This window comes from Durio zibethinus, chromosome 13, assembly GCF_047325235.1.
Source record: "Durio zibethinus cultivar Kanyao isolate XHJ-2024 chromosome 13, ASM4732523v1, whole genome shotgun sequence".
Classification (NCBI taxonomy): domain Eukaryota; kingdom Viridiplantae; phylum Streptophyta; class Magnoliopsida; order Malvales; family Malvaceae; genus Durio; species Durio zibethinus.
Window position 1 is genome coordinate 21,335,069 of NC_143174.1, and position 18,387 is coordinate 21,353,455.

Genomic DNA, 18,387 nt, shown 5'->3' on the forward strand with positions numbered 1-18,387 from the left:
TGCTAAATGCACCACACTCTTCTCTCTTCACACTCTTTTTTTTTTTTTTTTTTGTAAATGAATTACTTTTTTTCTTTAAAACAAGTTTTTAAAAATGAATTTTCAAAATTTTAAAAAATTTATTTCGAAAAAACTTTATGATTTTTCAAATTTTCATTTTTGGGAATTTTCTAAAATTTTGAATTGTACAAAAATATTTCAACATTAAATTTTATGAAATTACACACAAAATCAAATAAAAACTAAAAATAACAAGCAATTTATCTTTAATTTTATGCTTTTTTTACTTCAAATTGGTAAATTTTTTAAGTGCTTTTTTACCTTTAAGAACTTCAAATTATTTGTTCATTTTATTTTTTTTATTTGATTTCATATTTAATTTTGTAAAATTTCATATTGAAATATTTTTGTGCGTTTCATAATTTTTAAAAATAAATGTCCACAAAGCTTTAAAGATTTTTAAAATTAAATTTTCAAAAAAATTTTAAAAATTTTGGAAATTCGTTTTAAAAAACCTTTAAGAACTTCCGGAAATTCATTTCCAAAAACTCTTTAAAACTTTTCAAAAATTTATTTTCAAAAACTTATTTATAAGAAAAAAGATAATCAAATAATTTCATTTCAAAAAATAAAAAAATTTGAGATATATAGAACAAAAAATGACATGCAAATAATCACTCTCTTTATGAAAAAATTATCTTCTTATAAATTTTTAAAAGATTTCAATTCAAATAATAAAAAAAAAAAAACACACATTTTTCCCCACTTAAATCAACATTAGCTAGTGCACAATAATATAATTTGTCTCTAATTGATTAATCAACTTTCCTTTTACTTTGAAACTTTCAAATTAAAAGCCTTTAAAATCCGATTTTTAACTTAATATTTGAGGACAAATTATTTGCATGTTTGCCATTTAAATTTTAACTACATGTAACTTATAAGTTTGACAATTAATATGGAAAATTTACCCGATGTCTACAAGAGCAGCAAATTACCTATTTTAAGAAAGAAGTTGTCCCCACAAGAAATGTGTGGCCCTTTTAAACAATTAAATTAATAATTTGATCAAATGATAGGGAGGCTTCTAAATCAAGTAAGGGTATAAAATAGATTTAAAAAAAAAAAAAGGTGATAAAAGCCATTTATTAGATGGAACAAATTAAAGGAAAAAACAAAAAGTAAAAAATGTTTAAATTTGTTGAGGCACTTGTCATTGGGTCCACAAACAACAAGTTTGTCCACAATCCTCAATTGCCATCACCGATCTTGGATAATTCTCTATAACAACTTCTTTGTGTTTTAATGGAATTCAGTAAGATTGTAATAATTTAGCTTATACATGTTAAACATTATTTTAAATGTTTCATTATGAACCTTTTCCTTTTCTTTTTGTGATACATGACAAATGCTCTATTTTTTTTTATTCACTCGAGTTGTCTTAAAATATATGATGTAATTATCGTATGATATTAATATTTATTGGTTTGAGTATTAAAGAGTTCGATTTTTTCTTAATAAAATTTTGATTTCAAATTTTATGAATAAAAAAAATAAATTTAAAAAAATTTATTTATTTATGAATTTCAATCTGATTCAATTTCGAATTAATCGAAACTCAAAATAATTATCCAACCCTTAAAAAATTTCAAATCAAAAAAATTATAATACAGTAAAAAAATTTGTAACATAAATTTGACTCATAAGTTGGTGATATTATTATATTAATAAAAATAATTTTTTAAATTTTAATTGTAAAAATATTAATATAAATTTATTTTAAATTAAATAAATGGTGGATTCATTAATATTTTTTTGAATGCAACGTGTGAGAAGATACAATTAATCTTAATCATTTGTATACATGTTTATTTCGTATAAAATATAAAATTTAATATACTATAATTTATATTTATATGTTAAATATGAAATATATATTTTTTATTTAAATTAAATATATATTTTAAAATTTTAGTCATATTTATAAATATCAACTTAAATATAATAGAGCTTAAAAATAGTAAAAAAAGAAAATAAAAATAAAATAGTCACGTGAGAGGTGGGGGAGGGAAGAGTCTAAGTGGGCCATCGAGAAAGACATGTTACTGCCGTAAGAAGAAAATACTGCTTTTCCGGGAAACCTTCTGAAAACTTGATTAAAAAATTCCCCCCCCAAAAGAAAAAACACAGTAAAAAAGAAAAAAAGAGCAATAATCTGATGCAGAAAGGACCAGATGGAAAAGGACAGGATGACAGAAACGTTAACGGCGTGAGAGAGAGACGAGGTGACGACGTCAAAAGTGTCAGAAGAGAGAGGGGGGTCCCAGCAATGTTACTTCATCAATGGAAAGAAGCGGGTGTCAGAGATAGTGAGGAGACGAGACAAATGACCTTCCCAAGGTGAAAAATTAAAAACAAAACAAGTACGACTCGCCTTTTCTTGTGGCCCCTCCATTTTTTTTTTTTTTCAAGATTCTGAATTCCCTTTTCTCTTGACCACGTTGATGATTGATTTTACAGGAATCAGATCAGTCATAGTAATACAGTTAATATGAATTTTTATATTTAAATTATATTATTTTGTAAATTGATATAATAAAAATTTATAATTTATAATTTAATTTAATTTATCATTTCATTTGCATCATATACCAAATTAGTTAATAGTACATTGATGTGATAAATAAAAATTAATGAATAAAATCATAATACATGATCTATTTTTATTCATTACTATCTGTTATATTGTTATTTTAATTAACATCGATAATTAATAATATAAAATATTTGATGAAAGTAAAATAATTTATTAATTTTTTTATATATATCGAATTATAAAAAATACAATTTAAGATAAATTATATCTTAATTGATAATAATAAAATGTTATTATTATACCAAGATAAACAATGTTACAGATATGATAAAATTCGTTCGAAAATTAAAAAAAAAAACTCCTTAGATATATAAAAAATAAATATATTATTAATCGTTATTTTATATGATAATAATTAAAAAAATCTTCTAATTATTAATTTTATAAACGAATTTGTGCTATTGTCATATATGTATTTACTAAATTAATTTTTAGATATTAATTATTGATAAAAAAATATTTTATGAATTACATTTTTAAATAAATTATGTAAATAGAGATCCATTTACATTGAATTTTATATACATTATTAATTTTAAATCAAAATTAAATTAAAATTTTAAAATTATAAAACCTAGATTGGTGTAAGTAAATCCTTATTCAAATTACACAATGCACTTAGAATAATCTATAAAAAATAATTTAATTTATTTTTTTCCTGCTGTCCAAAAATCAATGCTATTTATGAAGAAATTTAAGAATAATAAGATTAAAAATATTTAATTTTAAAAGAATAACTATTGTTAAGGTTTTTTATTGAACAATAAGAGATTTTGAGCTTTGCAAGAAAATATTATTTTTCTATTGATTTAAATAAATTTATTTTTAATTGAATGATAAGGGATTATTGAATTTTACTTAATATATTTTGTTATTGATACAAATAAAATTTTTGATATCAGAGTTAATATATTTATAAAAAAATATTTTTTATAATCTTTTAATAAATTTAAACTCAAATAATAAAAAATATGTAATTTTTTATCACATTATACGATCAAGTAAAGTTGAAATTGAAAAAAAAAAAAAACTTAAATTTGGCACAAACTACAAGCGTTAGTCAAAACCGCATGTATATGATCATCTAAATTAATAGTAGGTTTTTTTTTTTTTATCTTTTCAATTTTATCAGATGTCGACCGAAACGACAGCAGTATGTTTTTTATTTTATATTTTTAGTTAAAAAAAAAAAACCGTGTAATAGTCAAAACGGCGAGCTAAATTAAAAATACGGCGATGATTCATTGGCGGGAGAGCAGTTAATAACGGAAAGTAACTTGCAACTGTCAAATAGGAAAAAAAAAAAAAAGCCTACAAAATATAGTACTGCGACTCTATAAACGACTTACACCCAAAAGACTAAAAAAAACAAAAAACACAGTAAAAAATTCCAATTTTCACCCAAATTTAACCTGACTGTAATATTCGAAACATGACAAGTAATAATAATAAAAAAAAGCGTTCTTTGTCAACCCAAAAAGAATTATTTTCTCAGCTGCCAAATTACATAAAAGAAAGCGACCCATGATTTGTTTCATATCTATAGCCTATAATTTATAATTATTTAATTAATTATTCTATTATTATCCCCTATTAAATGGAGAAAAAAGTTTTTAAAAAGAGCAAGGAGAGAGAGAGAGTTGGGTGCTTGCTGTAGTAGGCAGGGGAGATGGCAGAGCAATGGCAGAGAGGTTTTTTGACTTTATCTATGAAATAATTCTTCTTTCTTTCTTGCAATCTCTCTCTCTTTCTCTGTTTTTTAACAGTTGTAAGTAATTTTCTTTTCTGTTTGGCACTTCTCTCAAACTCTCTGGGGTCTGTATATAGGGAGAAGGGGTCTATGCGGCAGAACGATGTGATGTAACGAGCAGACGCCTATGCTCTTCCTCTTCTTCTTCCTGTCCTCCTCCCTCCTTATCTTTACCCAAAAGTCATAAAAAACTAAATGTGGTAGAAGAAAAACAAATAATAATAGGGGCAACAGCAAGTTACCATAAAAAAGTGAGCTCATTTATATTCTCCGTCATTTTGCCATGTCGGTGACACCAGTAGGGCAGTAGAGAAAAAAGGAGAGGTTTTTGGCTTGGGTTTTTCAAGTGCTGACAGGAAACAACGTTGTTTGTTTGTTTCTCATTGCCTGAGATATGGTGTGGGTGGTTTTTATTTGAAAATTAAGGTTTATTTTTGTCTAATGATGGCATTGGCATTTCGTTTGGAGTTTGTCTTCTTGGTTTCTCTCTTCTGTTTGGGCTCTGCTTTTGTGGATTCAGAAGATGGTAAGTGTTCCATTCTCTCATAAATAATAAAGGGTCTCCCTTCTCTTACTGGGTTTTGTTTGGGTTCTTCGAAATTGTTAAAAAAAAAACAATGGCAAGTAAAGTCAGAAGCTTTTCTTATTTAAATTTTAAAGGTTACCCTTTTAATTCTTTTTAGAAAAATGGGTGCTGGTGTACTGTTTTCTACTGATTTTGTAATCAAGCTTCTTGCTTTTGAGTGTTTCAATTCTTTGTTACAGTTATGGTTCATGCTTGGAGCAACAATCTTTTGATTTTAACTTCTTTTCTTTCAAAAGGTTTTGAAGATAGATTGATTGTTTATGTGTTGTCAGTCTGTATCTGTACAACGAACCTAATATTTCGTGCTTTTGTCTATGTTATGTAATGTAATGAAGGAGCAACACTGTTGGAGATAAAGAAGTCGTTTAGGGACGTGGACAATGTTCTATATGACTGGACGGATACACCATCTTCAGATTACTGTGTTTGGAGAGGGGTCACTTGCGACAATGTCACCTTCAATGTTGTTGCGCTGTAAGTTTTAATACTATAATTCTTTCACTGTTTTTTTATGATTTTGTCTTGGTAATTATCATTCTTGATGGTAAATGTTTCAGCTGATGTTTGTTTGGTTCTGGCACTGTAGGAACCTATCAGGCTTAAATCTTGATGGGGAAATTTCACCGGCAATTGGAAATCTCAAGGACCTCCTCACTATGTACTTTTTTTTTCTTGCATTCTCTTTGAAATCCAATCTATGTTTTATAGTATTTTATTCTTCCCTGTTTGTCTTTTTTATTAAAAATCATTTTAGTAGGAAATTTACATGGAAATAATAAGTTCGGTAGAAAGAATAAGTATATTCTCCTGAACCGTTCTCATTTTTTGTTGTAAAAGAATTGTTGAAGCAATTGGAGTCCATACTTATTTGCTGTTGTACATGAAACGGGATGCTTCTGAATTGAGATTGATAAAGGTTATGTCTTATTTGATCAGTGACCTCAGAGGAAACCGTCTGTCTGGCCAAATCCCAGATGAGATTGGTGACTGTTCATCTTTGAAAAGCCTGTAAGTGGGTTAGTGGAAAAGTGCTCTAGAATCTGATATTGTGGATTTTTTTTTTTATAAAGTTTAGAAAAGTAGCTTGTCAATTAGATTTGACATTGTTAACTGGTTTATCAGCGACTTGTCTTTTAATGAGTTACATGGAGACATACCTTTTTCAATCTCGAAGCTGAAACAACTGGAATTTCTGTAAGTTACTTTTGAAGCATTTCTCACTATACCGTGTCACTCAAATTCTCAGTGTACTAATTTGAAGTTTTTTTAAATCACCACTCAGAATTTTGAAAAACAATCAGTTAATTGGACCAATACCTTCAACTTTGTCACAGATTCCAAGCTTGAAAGTTTTGTAAGTTCTTCTAATTTCTTAACATTGCCGTGTAATTCACAGATGAGAGGATGAATTTTTCATGCTCTAACTTGTGACATATTGGTTTCAGGGACCTGGCACAAAATAAACTCACTGGGGAAATACCTAGGCTTATCTATTGGAATGAAGTGTTACAGTATCTGTGAGTGTAAAATAGTTACTGTACCCTTTCCTTTTACTGTATAACAGTTCAATTTGAATGTTTTTGCCATATAATGATATCTTCCCATGAATTTTTAGCCTGGATGTTTTTAATTCTTTTCTTTTCTTCCTCAATGTAGTGGCTTGCGAGGAAACAATCTGGTTGGTACACTTTCTTCAGACATGTGCCAGCTAACTGGTTTGTGGTACTTGTAAGTTTCCTTATATCCCATGTTGTTACTCTAGCATGTAGGCTTTTTTCCAGTCTAACTTAAGCTCCACATTGCTTTCAGTGATGTGAGGAACAACAGTTTGACTGGAAGCATCCCTCAGAATATAGGCAACTGCACTGCCTTTCAGGTCTTGTATGTACTCATCAGATAACTGAATGAGGCCAGATGCCCAAATTGCACATATTATTTAAATGAAAATTTTCCTTGTGATTGGTAGGGACTTGTCCTACAACCAGCTAACAGGGGAAATTCCATTCAATGTTGGGTTCTTGCAAGTAGCCACATTGTATGTGCCTGAAATTTTCCTTTTTTTTCCTATTATAATCATGTGCCTAAAAACTGTGTATTTTATTAAGGGTTCTCATATTGATTTTCCTGGTTAGATCTTTGCAAGGTAATTATCTTTCAGGGAAGATTCCATCTGTTATTGGTCTGATGCAGGCACTTGCTGTCTTGTAAGTCCCTTTTGTTCATAACTGCGTTGAAGTCCTTTGACCATCATTTGAATTCTTTCTTTTCCTTGTGTTATCAATCTCATGTCTGGTCACTTTCTCGTGTGTTCTATCCAGGGATTTAAGTTGCAACAATTTAAATGGACCCATCCCTCCTATTTTGGGGAATCTGACGTACACAGAAAAATTGTAAGTAGGTTCTTGCTGTTCATGTTCTTTTGATACTCGGTAGTATAATTTTGATTGCAACTGCAAGTTTTATATTATGAAATTCAAAGTACGATGAGATAGCTGCTAGTGTATTTCTTGAGCAATATTTTGATGGGAATATGCCACATGCTTTAGATATTTGCATGGTAACCAACTGACTGGATCAATTCCCCCCGAGCTGGGAAATATGACAAAGCTGCACTACTTGTAAGATTACTTTTTCTTTGTTTATTGTGCCTAATTCCAATGCCAAGGAGCCTCTGCTGAATTGTTTTGCTTTTTGATTTCTGGATTGGCCATGTAACATATAAGTTATGTTGATGCCAATGAATGTGAAGAAAATATTTTCTGCATCTCAAGCATAATTTTGCCTTGTGCAGGGAACTGAATGATAATCATCTTACAGGACATATACCACCAGAGCTTGGGAAGCTAACAGAATTGTTTGACCTGTATGTTAATTTCCTGATTGTTCAATATATATTGGTTCCCAATATATCATAAGCTCTGATACAATTTTTTGCAGGAATGTTGCCAACAACAACCTTGAAGGATCAATTCCTGATAATCTTAGCTCATGTACGAATCTCAACAGCCTGTAAGCATTGATCTCATTTCTCTAACTTTTGTTTTAAATTTGAACAGGTATAAGGTAGTTATCATTGATTGATTTGATGACAGAAATGTGCACGGAAACAAGTTGAATGGAACCATTCCACCTGCTTTTGAAGGGCTAGAGAGTATGACCTATCTGTAAGCTTCACCCTTGTTATATTAAATGCTTGGCTCAAATGTTCAGCATCATGCATAATTTCTCTTCTTAATTTTGTCATGATGAATCTCATCACTCTAATCATGTCTCTATATCCCCTCAGGAATCTCTCTTCTAACAATATCAAGGGTTTTATACCAATAGAGCTCTCCCGAATTGGTAATTTAGATACTCTGTAAGTATCAAATGCCCCCAGCTGTGCCTCTTTGTTCATTTTATTGGTTCTTATTTGTGGTTTGTTTTCCCAGGGACATTTCTAACAACAATATTAGTGGCTCTATTCCTTCATCCCTTGGTGATTTGGAACACCTTCTGAAGCTGTGAGTGCTTCTGGAAAACGGTATCTGGTTTAAGTCCTACCAAAGATTTTCACCTTAGTATTGCTTTATTTATTTTTGTAGGAATTTAAGCAGAAATCATTTGACAGGAGTCATTCCAGCAGAATTTGGTAATTTAAGAAGTGTTATGGAGATGTAAGAAATCTTAATTTTACTGCCATGAATATGCTAAAGCTTTCAGTAGTCCTTGCTGACTTCTTGTCCTGTGCTTCTACATTGTAGAGACCTTTCTAATAATCATCTCTCAGGCATTATTCCTCAGGAACTCACACAGCTTCAGAACATGTTCTCATTGTAAGTAACTGTGTAAACTCCAATTTTGAACATTTTAGGTTTTAGAAAGAACATGGCAGTATATATGACATTTTTATTAATGAGAACATGTCAGAATAAATTGTGGCAATTTTATGGCCTTAGCAAAGCACCTTCACATAAGCAGAACTATTTGTTTCTGAGGTTCTAGTTTTAGTTACATCCTTTTAGAGCTTTGTGTTGGGATGGTTTCTGGTGCACAATTGAAGTCCTTGCAACAATGGGTCCATGCTTTGTGTAAGCCGATGCCTCAGTGGCTGAAGTTCTTTTATATGAATTATTTGAGATGGTCTTGGCTTCGAGTCGGACATTTGCTCTTTTTTATTTATGGATTACTGATTCTGGAGGGATTAAGGTTCTCAGACTTCTTGATAATATATTTTTTCATCCTTATAATCCCCTGGTTCAAAATACGTGCAGGAGACTAGAAAAGAATAACTTATCAGGAGATGTGATGTCACTAATCAACTGCATCAGTCTTACCATCTTGTGGGTTGATGATTCACTAGATTTTGTGCTTTCTTTTTAATATAGCTTTACCTTCATAATGGATAGTAACAGTGGCATTATATAACCTTATAAATTTCCCTGAAACCTTGCAGAAACGTCTCCTATAACAACCTTGCTGGTGATATTCCCACAGGCAATAACTTTTCTAGATTCTCACCAGACAGGTAAGGTTTTGCTTACTTGAATTTTGTACAAATATTTGTAAACAAAAAAGTCAATGTAGCTGCTCCCTTTTTTTCAACCAAAGCTGACTTCAAACTGACAACATCTCGGGTGCAGTTTTATTGGAAATCCTGGGCTTTGTGGCTATTGGCTTTCTTCTCCATGCCATGGGTCTCATCCCACAGAGAGAGGTAATTATGACCTTAGAGAGACAAGCATTTTTAACTCACATTTTGTACAATGAGTGGCCATAAGCTGCCAAAAGAAGTTCTAAATTTAAAGCAGATAGTTAACCTGAAGTTGAAACTGAAGGGCCTTTATGACTCGAAAATAGACACTGACATGATGAGTTACTACCTCATCGGTCATTTCGACATCTACACAAAATTCTCGGCAATATTACTGTTAGAGTGCCAAGAATTTTTTTCCATGTTAATATCAAATTTGTTATATAATCATTCCTGTTCTTAGATGGTTAATATTTTCTTGGTATGTTAAGGCTTTTCAGTTCTCTTTGGATGATTATTCATTTTGTTCTGCTCACTCTTGTCTATTATGCAGTTGCAATCTCTAAAGCGGCAATCCTGGGCATTGCACTTGGTGCCCTTGTGATTCTACTAATGATCTTGATTGCAGTATGTCGCCCACACAATCCTACAGCTTTTCCAGATGGATCACTGGATAAGCCAGGTTTTTTCTCTTTTTATGTGTAAACTCATGCAAGTCCTTTTGCCTTGGATTCTAGAACATAGGTGGACAAAGAATTATTATGTAAGTTTCAAGGTCCCATTTTGGGTTTCCAAATGGAAAAATGCCAAAAAAAAAAAAATCTAAGAATATAAGGTGGTAAGCAAGACTAGGTTACAATAATTTGGAGAAGTGAAAAAGGAGGAGAGATAGGTTGGATACTAAAATTAATTATGAAAGGTTAATTGGTTTTTGTTTCTTATTTTTAAAGATGCCTTATTGAAATGTATGCCCCCTGTTATTGACTTGGACTTCTTAACCACAGTTACCTACTCAACACCAAAATTAGTGATCCTTCACATGAATATGGCACTTCATGTATACGAGGACATAATGAGGATGACTGAGAATTTGAGTGAGAAGTATATAATTGGCAATGGTGCATCAAGCACAGTCTACAAATGTGTTCTTAAGAATTGCAAGCCAGTTGCCATCAAGAGACTCTACTCTCACTATCCACAGTCCTTGAAGGAATTTGAGACAGAACTTGAGACAGTAGGCAGCATTAAGCACCGAAATTTGGTCAGCCTTCAGGGATATTCTCTCTCCCCTTCTGGGAACCTTCTCTTCTATGACTATATGGAAAATGGCAGTCTTTGGGATCTCCTCCATGGTAAGTTTGTGTTCTAAAAATGAAGCAGTATGCTGCATGTTTAAATTGCTAATACTCTGGTGTTAGAATACGTGGGTATTTCTCTAGCTTCTTTCTACACCCATTTGACTCATCTCCTCATGGAACACATTTTTTCTATCATCCATAGTAAAAAAACATCTTTTTCCCTTTTTGAATTACAAATTGGAAATATTTGTTTAATGCAGTTTCTATCAAGAAGAAAAAGCTTGATTGGGATACTCGTTTGAAGATAGCACTTGGAGCAGCGCAAGGGTTAGCATATTTGCATCATGACTGCAGTCCCCGAATCATCCACAGGGATGTAAAGTCATGTAACATTTTATTGGACAAGGATTTTGAGGCTCATCTTACTGATTTTGGCATTGCGAAAAGCTTATGCATATCAAAGTCTCACACTTCCACATACATAATGGGCACCATTGGCTATATAGACCCCGAATATGCTCGAACTTCTCGCCTTACTGAGAAATCTGATGTTTACAGCTATGGGATTGTTCTACTTGAATTACTAACAGGAAAGAAAGCTGTAGACAACGAATGCAATCTACATCATTTGGTTAGTCTTATATCCATCTTTATAAGTTGAAATATAATGAGCCTTATCGTCATTTTGACAGGATACTTTATTTTGGGTTTACGCGTAGTTTAGAAACTCAATTGGCATTACATGTGTATCAGATTTTGTCCAAGACTGCCAATAATGCTGTTATGGAAACTGTTGATCCAGACATCACTGCTACTTGCAAAGATCTTGGAGCAGTTAAGAAAGTTTTTCAGCTTGCCCTTCTATGCACCAAGAGACACCCATCAGATCGACCAACAATGCATGAAGTGACACGGGTTCTAGGAAGCCTAATGCCATTGGACACCCCACCAAAACAGCCAACCTCACTCCAACCAACGCCTCCTCCATCTACTAAGGTGACTAGCTACAAGGACGAGTATGCAAATCTCAAGACTCCACAGTTGGTCAATTGCCCATCTATGAGTACCACTGATGCCCAACTCTTCCAAAAGTTTGGAGAGGTTATATCTCAAAATAGCGAGTAAAGGAAGTTGAAGCCATCGATGTAATATCAGTATTCCAAGAATGAGCATTAGATGATTGAAGATCAAATTGATGGGGAAATGTGTATAAAGACTTTGTTATCAATTATTGTAGCTTAGAGAAAAAGGAAATGGGTGGGACTTACTTTAGTAGCAATGGCTTTAAAATTCCTGCTTGTACATTGTACTATATGAAATTATGGTAGTAATTTTGGCATTGTACCTGTCTCTCTGGCAGCAAAACTTCTGGCTTGGAGGGGTTACAGTTTCAGGGTCAGGGAGACTAGGGTCCTTGCAGCTCTGCATAAACTCGTTATATGCGTGACCAGCAATAATGCACTGAGAAGCCTTAGCTGGGCTCTGCTTCCTTCCCTGGAACTTATCAGTACATCGATTTGAAACTTTGAATGCTGAAAGATAACCATTGATTTGCTCTGATGTCACCATCTTAAAAATCTTGTTGTTGGGGGTTGTGCCTCATCCCACAAGTGGTGCTGGATGATCAAAATAAGTCTCCCTAGGTTTTCCCGCATTCTACTGATTCTGGTGATAGACAGACGCACCAAATTTGTGTGGTTAATAAAAGTTCGTACAAACTAGGATTATAGTAATCTATTTTCCAGTGAGACGGGGGATCATATAGTTGATATATGGGTGTGATCAGAATCATTAGCATGATTTTTTCAAACAATGCATGTTCATCCATTCCATTTGCATGGGTGGTAGATTAAATGTGAACAGGATTTTCCGTACTAAAAATGGATCATTAAAACTGTTATCTCGGGAAGATTACACACTGGTAATATATTACTTTGTTTGCTGTGTGTATTAGGGCAAGGCATACAACCTTGGGTTGGGTGGGGTCCGTCCCATATCCGTCAAGATGACTTTGGTCCTGGCTTCGGTCCAAGGGGCTTTCGACCCTTGGAAGAATTGTCTGGCTTCCCACCCCAAAAGATGCACCTTTTTTTCTTTTGATATTTAATTTATTTATCTTATTGAAAAAAAATTATATATATAAAAATTTTATGTTAACTGATCCAAATACAGCAATAAGAACTAACACTATATTTGGAGTTTGAAAATAAATAAAAAAAAAAGATAATTACTGGCAGTTAGTAAACAAAAGAAAAAGGGAAAATTAGGTTAAAGCAGAGGAAAATAATTCTTAATGGAGTAATTGTGGTAGCCAAGTCAAATAGAAGGACTTGTTTTAGATTTTACTTCTATACTTTGAAATTATTAATGAATAAAATTTTTTAAGTGTGAAATTAAAATCAATAACTTATTTTACCACTACATTCTTGATTAATTAGTACTGACATTAAGGTCGATGATGCCTAATCCATCTTTCATGGGCTAAACCCGGTCATAGATACTATCTCAAACTTTGATTCAATAGGGCCAACGCAAAAAACCCGCCCATGTTGAATCTGGTCAATCAATAATGACACTTAGAACATCTTAAGGCTATAAATTTTGTGTTTTCCAAAAGCTATGTATTGATTAGAAACGACCAAACATCGTAAAAGCCTCCCTTATATAACATGTCACCATCCCATTCATTGTTCTCATAGACATTCATGATTTGTTATTAATATTTTTTTTTTTTTTTTTTTCATAAAAAATGTTAGAGATGATAAAATAAATTTTAATTCAAATATTTCAAAATACTGAAAATAATGATTTTATTAAATTAATTTGATTAAATTTAATTTATTTATAAATATGTATGAAAATAAATAAATTTGAATCCCCACACTAATAAAATTATATTTATTGTTGAATAAGAGAGAAAAAATTATATTATAATATCATTAAATTTATAATAATTTTTTTTGGAAAGAATTACATAATTACTCACTCGACTTTACTTATTTACCCAATTAAATATTTTGTATCGTTCAAATTACTAAAATTTGTTAAATATCTCAAATCTAGTTATCCTTATTTTTTTCATCCAATCAATTAACAGGAAAAACAATTGTGTTTGCCACACAAACTACCAAGTGAACTTACCCATAACCCATTAATCCACGTCATATTTTTTTCTTCTCCTTATTTCTGTCTCTGCTCTAAATCTTATTTGGCCACCCATGCTCAAATGTCGCAACCTTTTTTAGTTTAGCTAATGCGTTTTCTTTTTTCAAAATTTTTCAATAATACTTATTATTCCTTGTTGCTGATATCTTAAAAACTTAGTTGGAAACTTTCTCAATAGCAGCAAACCTGTCTGGTCTTTTGCAATCATACAGAATTATATTAAAAACAAAAAAAAAAAAAGGAAATTAAAATTTAGTCTAATGTGAAAAAGTTTTGATTTAAAAATTTTAATGAGACAGCTGCGTTAAAGAGACAGTGATCCAGCAAGAATTAATATTATGAACCTTTTGAAAATAATCTCAGCAACTACATAGGTAATAGAGACAATTTTATATTTTATTTGTACAATTTAATATAAAGTCAGTCACAAATTTTGAAAATCTAAGAGACATAACCATTAGATGATACTCCATCAAAAGTTGGCATTTAGAAGGCGCCTATAATACCCAATAATAAGCATATAAATAACAGATGGCATTTAAGGAACCAATAATAAACATATAAACAAGCAGAATCGGTGGTTAGGATATTTGGCTTTCATATTCGGTAATAACTATTCTGGTTAGAGATTTGGGTTTGATCTTTGGTAATAAAGAATTTTCATTAATATTTGCTTTTTGAATTTTCAATAAAATTTTTATTTATAAAATATAAAATAATAAAATAAAATATTAATGATAACTAGAAAGCTTATCAAAATAAGTGAAATAGCAGTGAGTATTGAAATAAAAGTTGGAATTGGATTTTTATTATACTGGAGATTATTAGAGAAATTTCATCTAAAAATTATTAAGTGTCAAATGCCAAAATGATTGATGCTCAACAATTTTTAAGTGAGAATAGATGTCAAAATATCAATGCTACAATAATTTTTAATAAATCCATTATAAAGGCTTCTCTACCATACACATACAACAACTACATAAAAAGAGTATAGCGAAAACAGACCATTTGATTTTCCAAGAAAATTGTCATATGCATTTTGTTGAAATTCTAAAAACCTTTGAGCCAAGAAGATTGTCATATGCATTTGATTGAAACTCTAAAAATCCTTTGAGTACAAAGTTTTTTGTACTTTTTTTGTTTTTAGTTTGAACATTGATTTTTTCGTTCTTAGAGACTTTACAAATATATTCATTGGATTTAAAATGCATACATGTGATCAAAATCATGAGAATGATTTGACAAAAGTGACTGATTTCTTTCACTTGACTCAGGTCAAAGTGACCATCATCGTCACCATCCTAATCTCTATAAAATTAATAAATTTAGGAACAGAAGCAAATCGTGGTTTAACGTTGAAAGGGCTTTATTCTCCAAATTTTTGAAAACCTTTAGATAATAGGAATATTTATGTATATTTATGTTAAATAATTTTAAATTGGCTCATTTAAACTAAAAATATTAATATTATTTATTTTTTATGATTTCATAATTTAATTTTATGCATTACAATTTAAGATTTTGTTTGTTTAGTGAAAATTATTTTTAGAAAATGTTTTTTGAAAAATGTTTACATTTTTTGGAAAAGTAGAGATTTTTTATTATTTGGATAAATAAATAAATAATATTTTTTATTGTTTGTTTATTTATTTATTATTTTTTCAAATAATATTAACATAACTATTAAAATATTAAAACTTATTTATTATTAAAGTATATTGAAATTATTTATTATTAAAATTATTAATATTCTCAAATAATTATATTTTAATAATAATATTTAATATTAAAATATTATATTAAAATTAAAAAAAACTTAAAACAAAACTATTTTTTATTCTTTATATTAATAATTTAAAATATTTAAAATAGTATTACTATTCTTAAATATTATTTTTATTAATATTATAATATTAAAATAGCAATATTTATTTTTAAAATATTTATACTATTAAAATATTTAGATTTTATATTGAAAGTACCCATTACTAAATCATAATAAAAATACTTTTTATTTATAGTTATTATTAAAATAGTAGTATAAATACCTTAATAAGTAAAATATAAAATAATATATTTTAAACTAAAAATATTAAGAAATTATTAAAATATATTAATATTATGAAAATAATAATATTATTTAACGTTAATTATTAAAACAATAAAACCATTATTAATTATGTTATTAATACTTATTAAAATAATAATGTGATACTATTTATTATTGAACTATTAAAAATATTTTTGTTTAATAATAAACCAAATAGAGATATTTAAAATTGAAATATCAAATGACTTTTAACGCTAATAATATAATATTTTAATTAAAATTAAATAAAATAATTTTATTAATTTAATAATATTTGAAGTTGGGTCAAATCAAGCTCAACTTAAAATATTATATTTAAAATCTTACTTGAGTAAAACAATAAAAATATAAAAAAACTTTTAATATTAATATTTTAAATTTTTAAATAAAATTAAATAAAAATATTATTTATTAATATAATAATACCGTTGGTCGATCAAATTAAATTTGAGTTTAAAACATCATGTATAAAGTTTGACTTGAATAAAATTATATTAAAGTACAGTGACAAGTTATACTAACCATGGACATCTTTTTTTTTTTTAATTATTTCCTTTTTTTTAAGTAAAAGATAATTTTTAAAAAAATAATTTACTTTTCTGTTAACCAGTAAATCACTTTTTGTTGACTAACCATTTTTGCCGAATAAACATAAAAGAATGCAAAAATTATTTTTTGAAAGTCATTTTCTGCTGATCAAACGAATCTTTAAATGGGTTAAAATCACATTATCATTTATCTATTTATTATACCCACTAATTATTATTTAAAATTTCTTAAAATTAAGAGTTTTGTTATAAATTTTAAATCACAATTACGTGATTTTAATAAAAGGCAATTTAATTTTCTTGTTTTTTTTTTTTTTTAAGAATACTATTTCTCTAATCAAGTATTAAATATATTTTTTTGTCAATTATTGATCTTATATACTATAATTAAGAGTTCTTAAAATTAAGAGTTTTGTTATAAATTTTAAATCACAATTACGTGATTTTAATAAAAGGCAATTTAATTTTCTTGTTTTTTTTTTTTTTAAGAATACTATTTCTCTAATCAAGTATTAAATATATTTTTTTGTCAATTATTGATCTTATATACTATAATTAAGAGTTCAATATTTTATTCATAGATCGTGATTGTTATGGTTTTTCTTTTCGTTTAAGCTAATTACAATTTTTTGTATCCATATCATTTTATATTCAATTCCTTATCTCTACCTTATATATAATATTAAGGGTTTATATTTGATGCATTGAAAGTGTACAAAACTTTATACATTATCATTAAATCACATATTGACATGTTATTGTTGAGTAAATTTTAAAAAATTAAAAGTCCTATAACGTAAATAAAAAAGTTGAATTCAATTTATTTTTAAGTTTTTTTAACTTTCAAATTTGCTAATCAAATACAATATTAATTATTCTATCATAATTTTTGCACATATAAAATACATAATATAATGATATTATCTAATTTAATCATATTTATAATATAATATTATCTTATATTATTTTATCATAATCTTATATATCAAACACACTATTGTTTGGTACTAACACACCCTTGATTGGTACATACACACTCTTGTTTGATATATAAGATTATGATATGATAAGATAATATAAGATGATATTATAAATAAGATTATATTAAATAATGTCACATTATTTTGTGTTTGATATGACAAAAATTATGATAGTATAATTTATTTATTGATTAAAATTATAATTTCTTAAATTTTATATAATTAAAATTATTGATAAAAATTTTAAGAATATAATAAAATATGTAAGTTCAATAGCATAAATTAAAAATACTTTTTTTTACTTTTGGAATATTGAATTATCTTATATCAAGATGATGATTAATCATTATTATAATTATATTTCTTTCTTTATATACGAACCAAATATAATACAAAATAATTATCATCTTATACATAACCTTAGATCATGTTTAATACATAAGATTATGATAAGTTAAGATAATATAATATTATTAATAATATTAGATTAAATAATGTCATTATATTTTGTGTTTGACATGTGCAAATATTAAGATAAGATAAATTATTTATTTGTCAAAATTATTATTCTTTAAAGTTTATATAATTTAAATTATTGATATAATTTTTAAAGGTATAATCGAATATGTACGTTTAATCTATAGATTAAAAATAATCTTCTTCACTTCGAGAGGATTGAATAATCTTATATCAATAATATATTAATCATCATTACAATCCTTATTCCTATCTTTATATACAAATTAAATATTATATAAAATGATTGTTATATTATCCTATCAATAATCATATGCATAAA

General features: G+C 28.5%; 1 protein-coding gene across 2 annotated transcripts; it reads left to right on the forward strand.

The window, feature by feature from the left end:
• The first annotated feature begins 4,511 nt into the window (after window positions 1-4,511).
• On the forward strand, window positions 4,512-12,313 carry LOC111302552 (LRR receptor-like serine/threonine-protein kinase ERECTA). Of its 2 annotated transcripts, XM_022898411.2 has the most exons (27): window positions 4,512-4,932; window positions 5,328-5,466; window positions 5,579-5,650; window positions 5,929-6,000; window positions 6,115-6,186; window positions 6,275-6,346; window positions 6,438-6,509; window positions 6,649-6,720; window positions 6,802-6,873; window positions 6,959-7,027; window positions 7,125-7,196; window positions 7,311-7,382; window positions 7,539-7,610; window positions 7,784-7,855; window positions 7,930-8,001; window positions 8,085-8,156; window positions 8,279-8,350; window positions 8,424-8,495; window positions 8,577-8,648; window positions 8,736-8,807; window positions 9,246-9,314; window positions 9,428-9,499; window positions 9,615-9,688; window positions 10,059-10,187; window positions 10,510-10,857; window positions 11,064-11,434; window positions 11,557-12,313. In XM_022898411.2, exons 1-27 carry the CDS (start codon window positions 4,848-4,850, stop codon window positions 11,926-11,928), a joined length of 2,952 nt encoding a protein of 983 aa, XP_022754146.2. In that variant the 5' UTR covers window positions 4,512-4,847; the 3' UTR covers window positions 11,929-12,313. The 2 variants fall into 2 exon arrangements, with proteins under 2 accessions (XP_022754146.2, XP_089598150.1); XM_089742024.1 differs by lacking the exon at window positions 9,246-9,314.
• Window positions 12,314-18,387: the final 6,074 nt, after the last annotated feature.

Coding starts and splice junctions, on each gene's coding strand:
- LOC111302552 (XM_022898411.2), top strand. CDS start 4,848: ATGATGGCATTGGCATTTCGTTTGGAGTTTGTCTTCTTGGTTTCTCTC. Junction 8,351..8,423: donor ATTGGTAATTTAGATACTCT/GTAAGTATCAAA, acceptor TTGTTTTCCCAG/GGACATTTCTAACAACAATA. Junction 11,435..11,556: donor AATGCAATCTACATCATTTG/GTTAGTCTTATA, acceptor CATGTGTATCAG/ATTTTGTCCAAGACTGCCAA.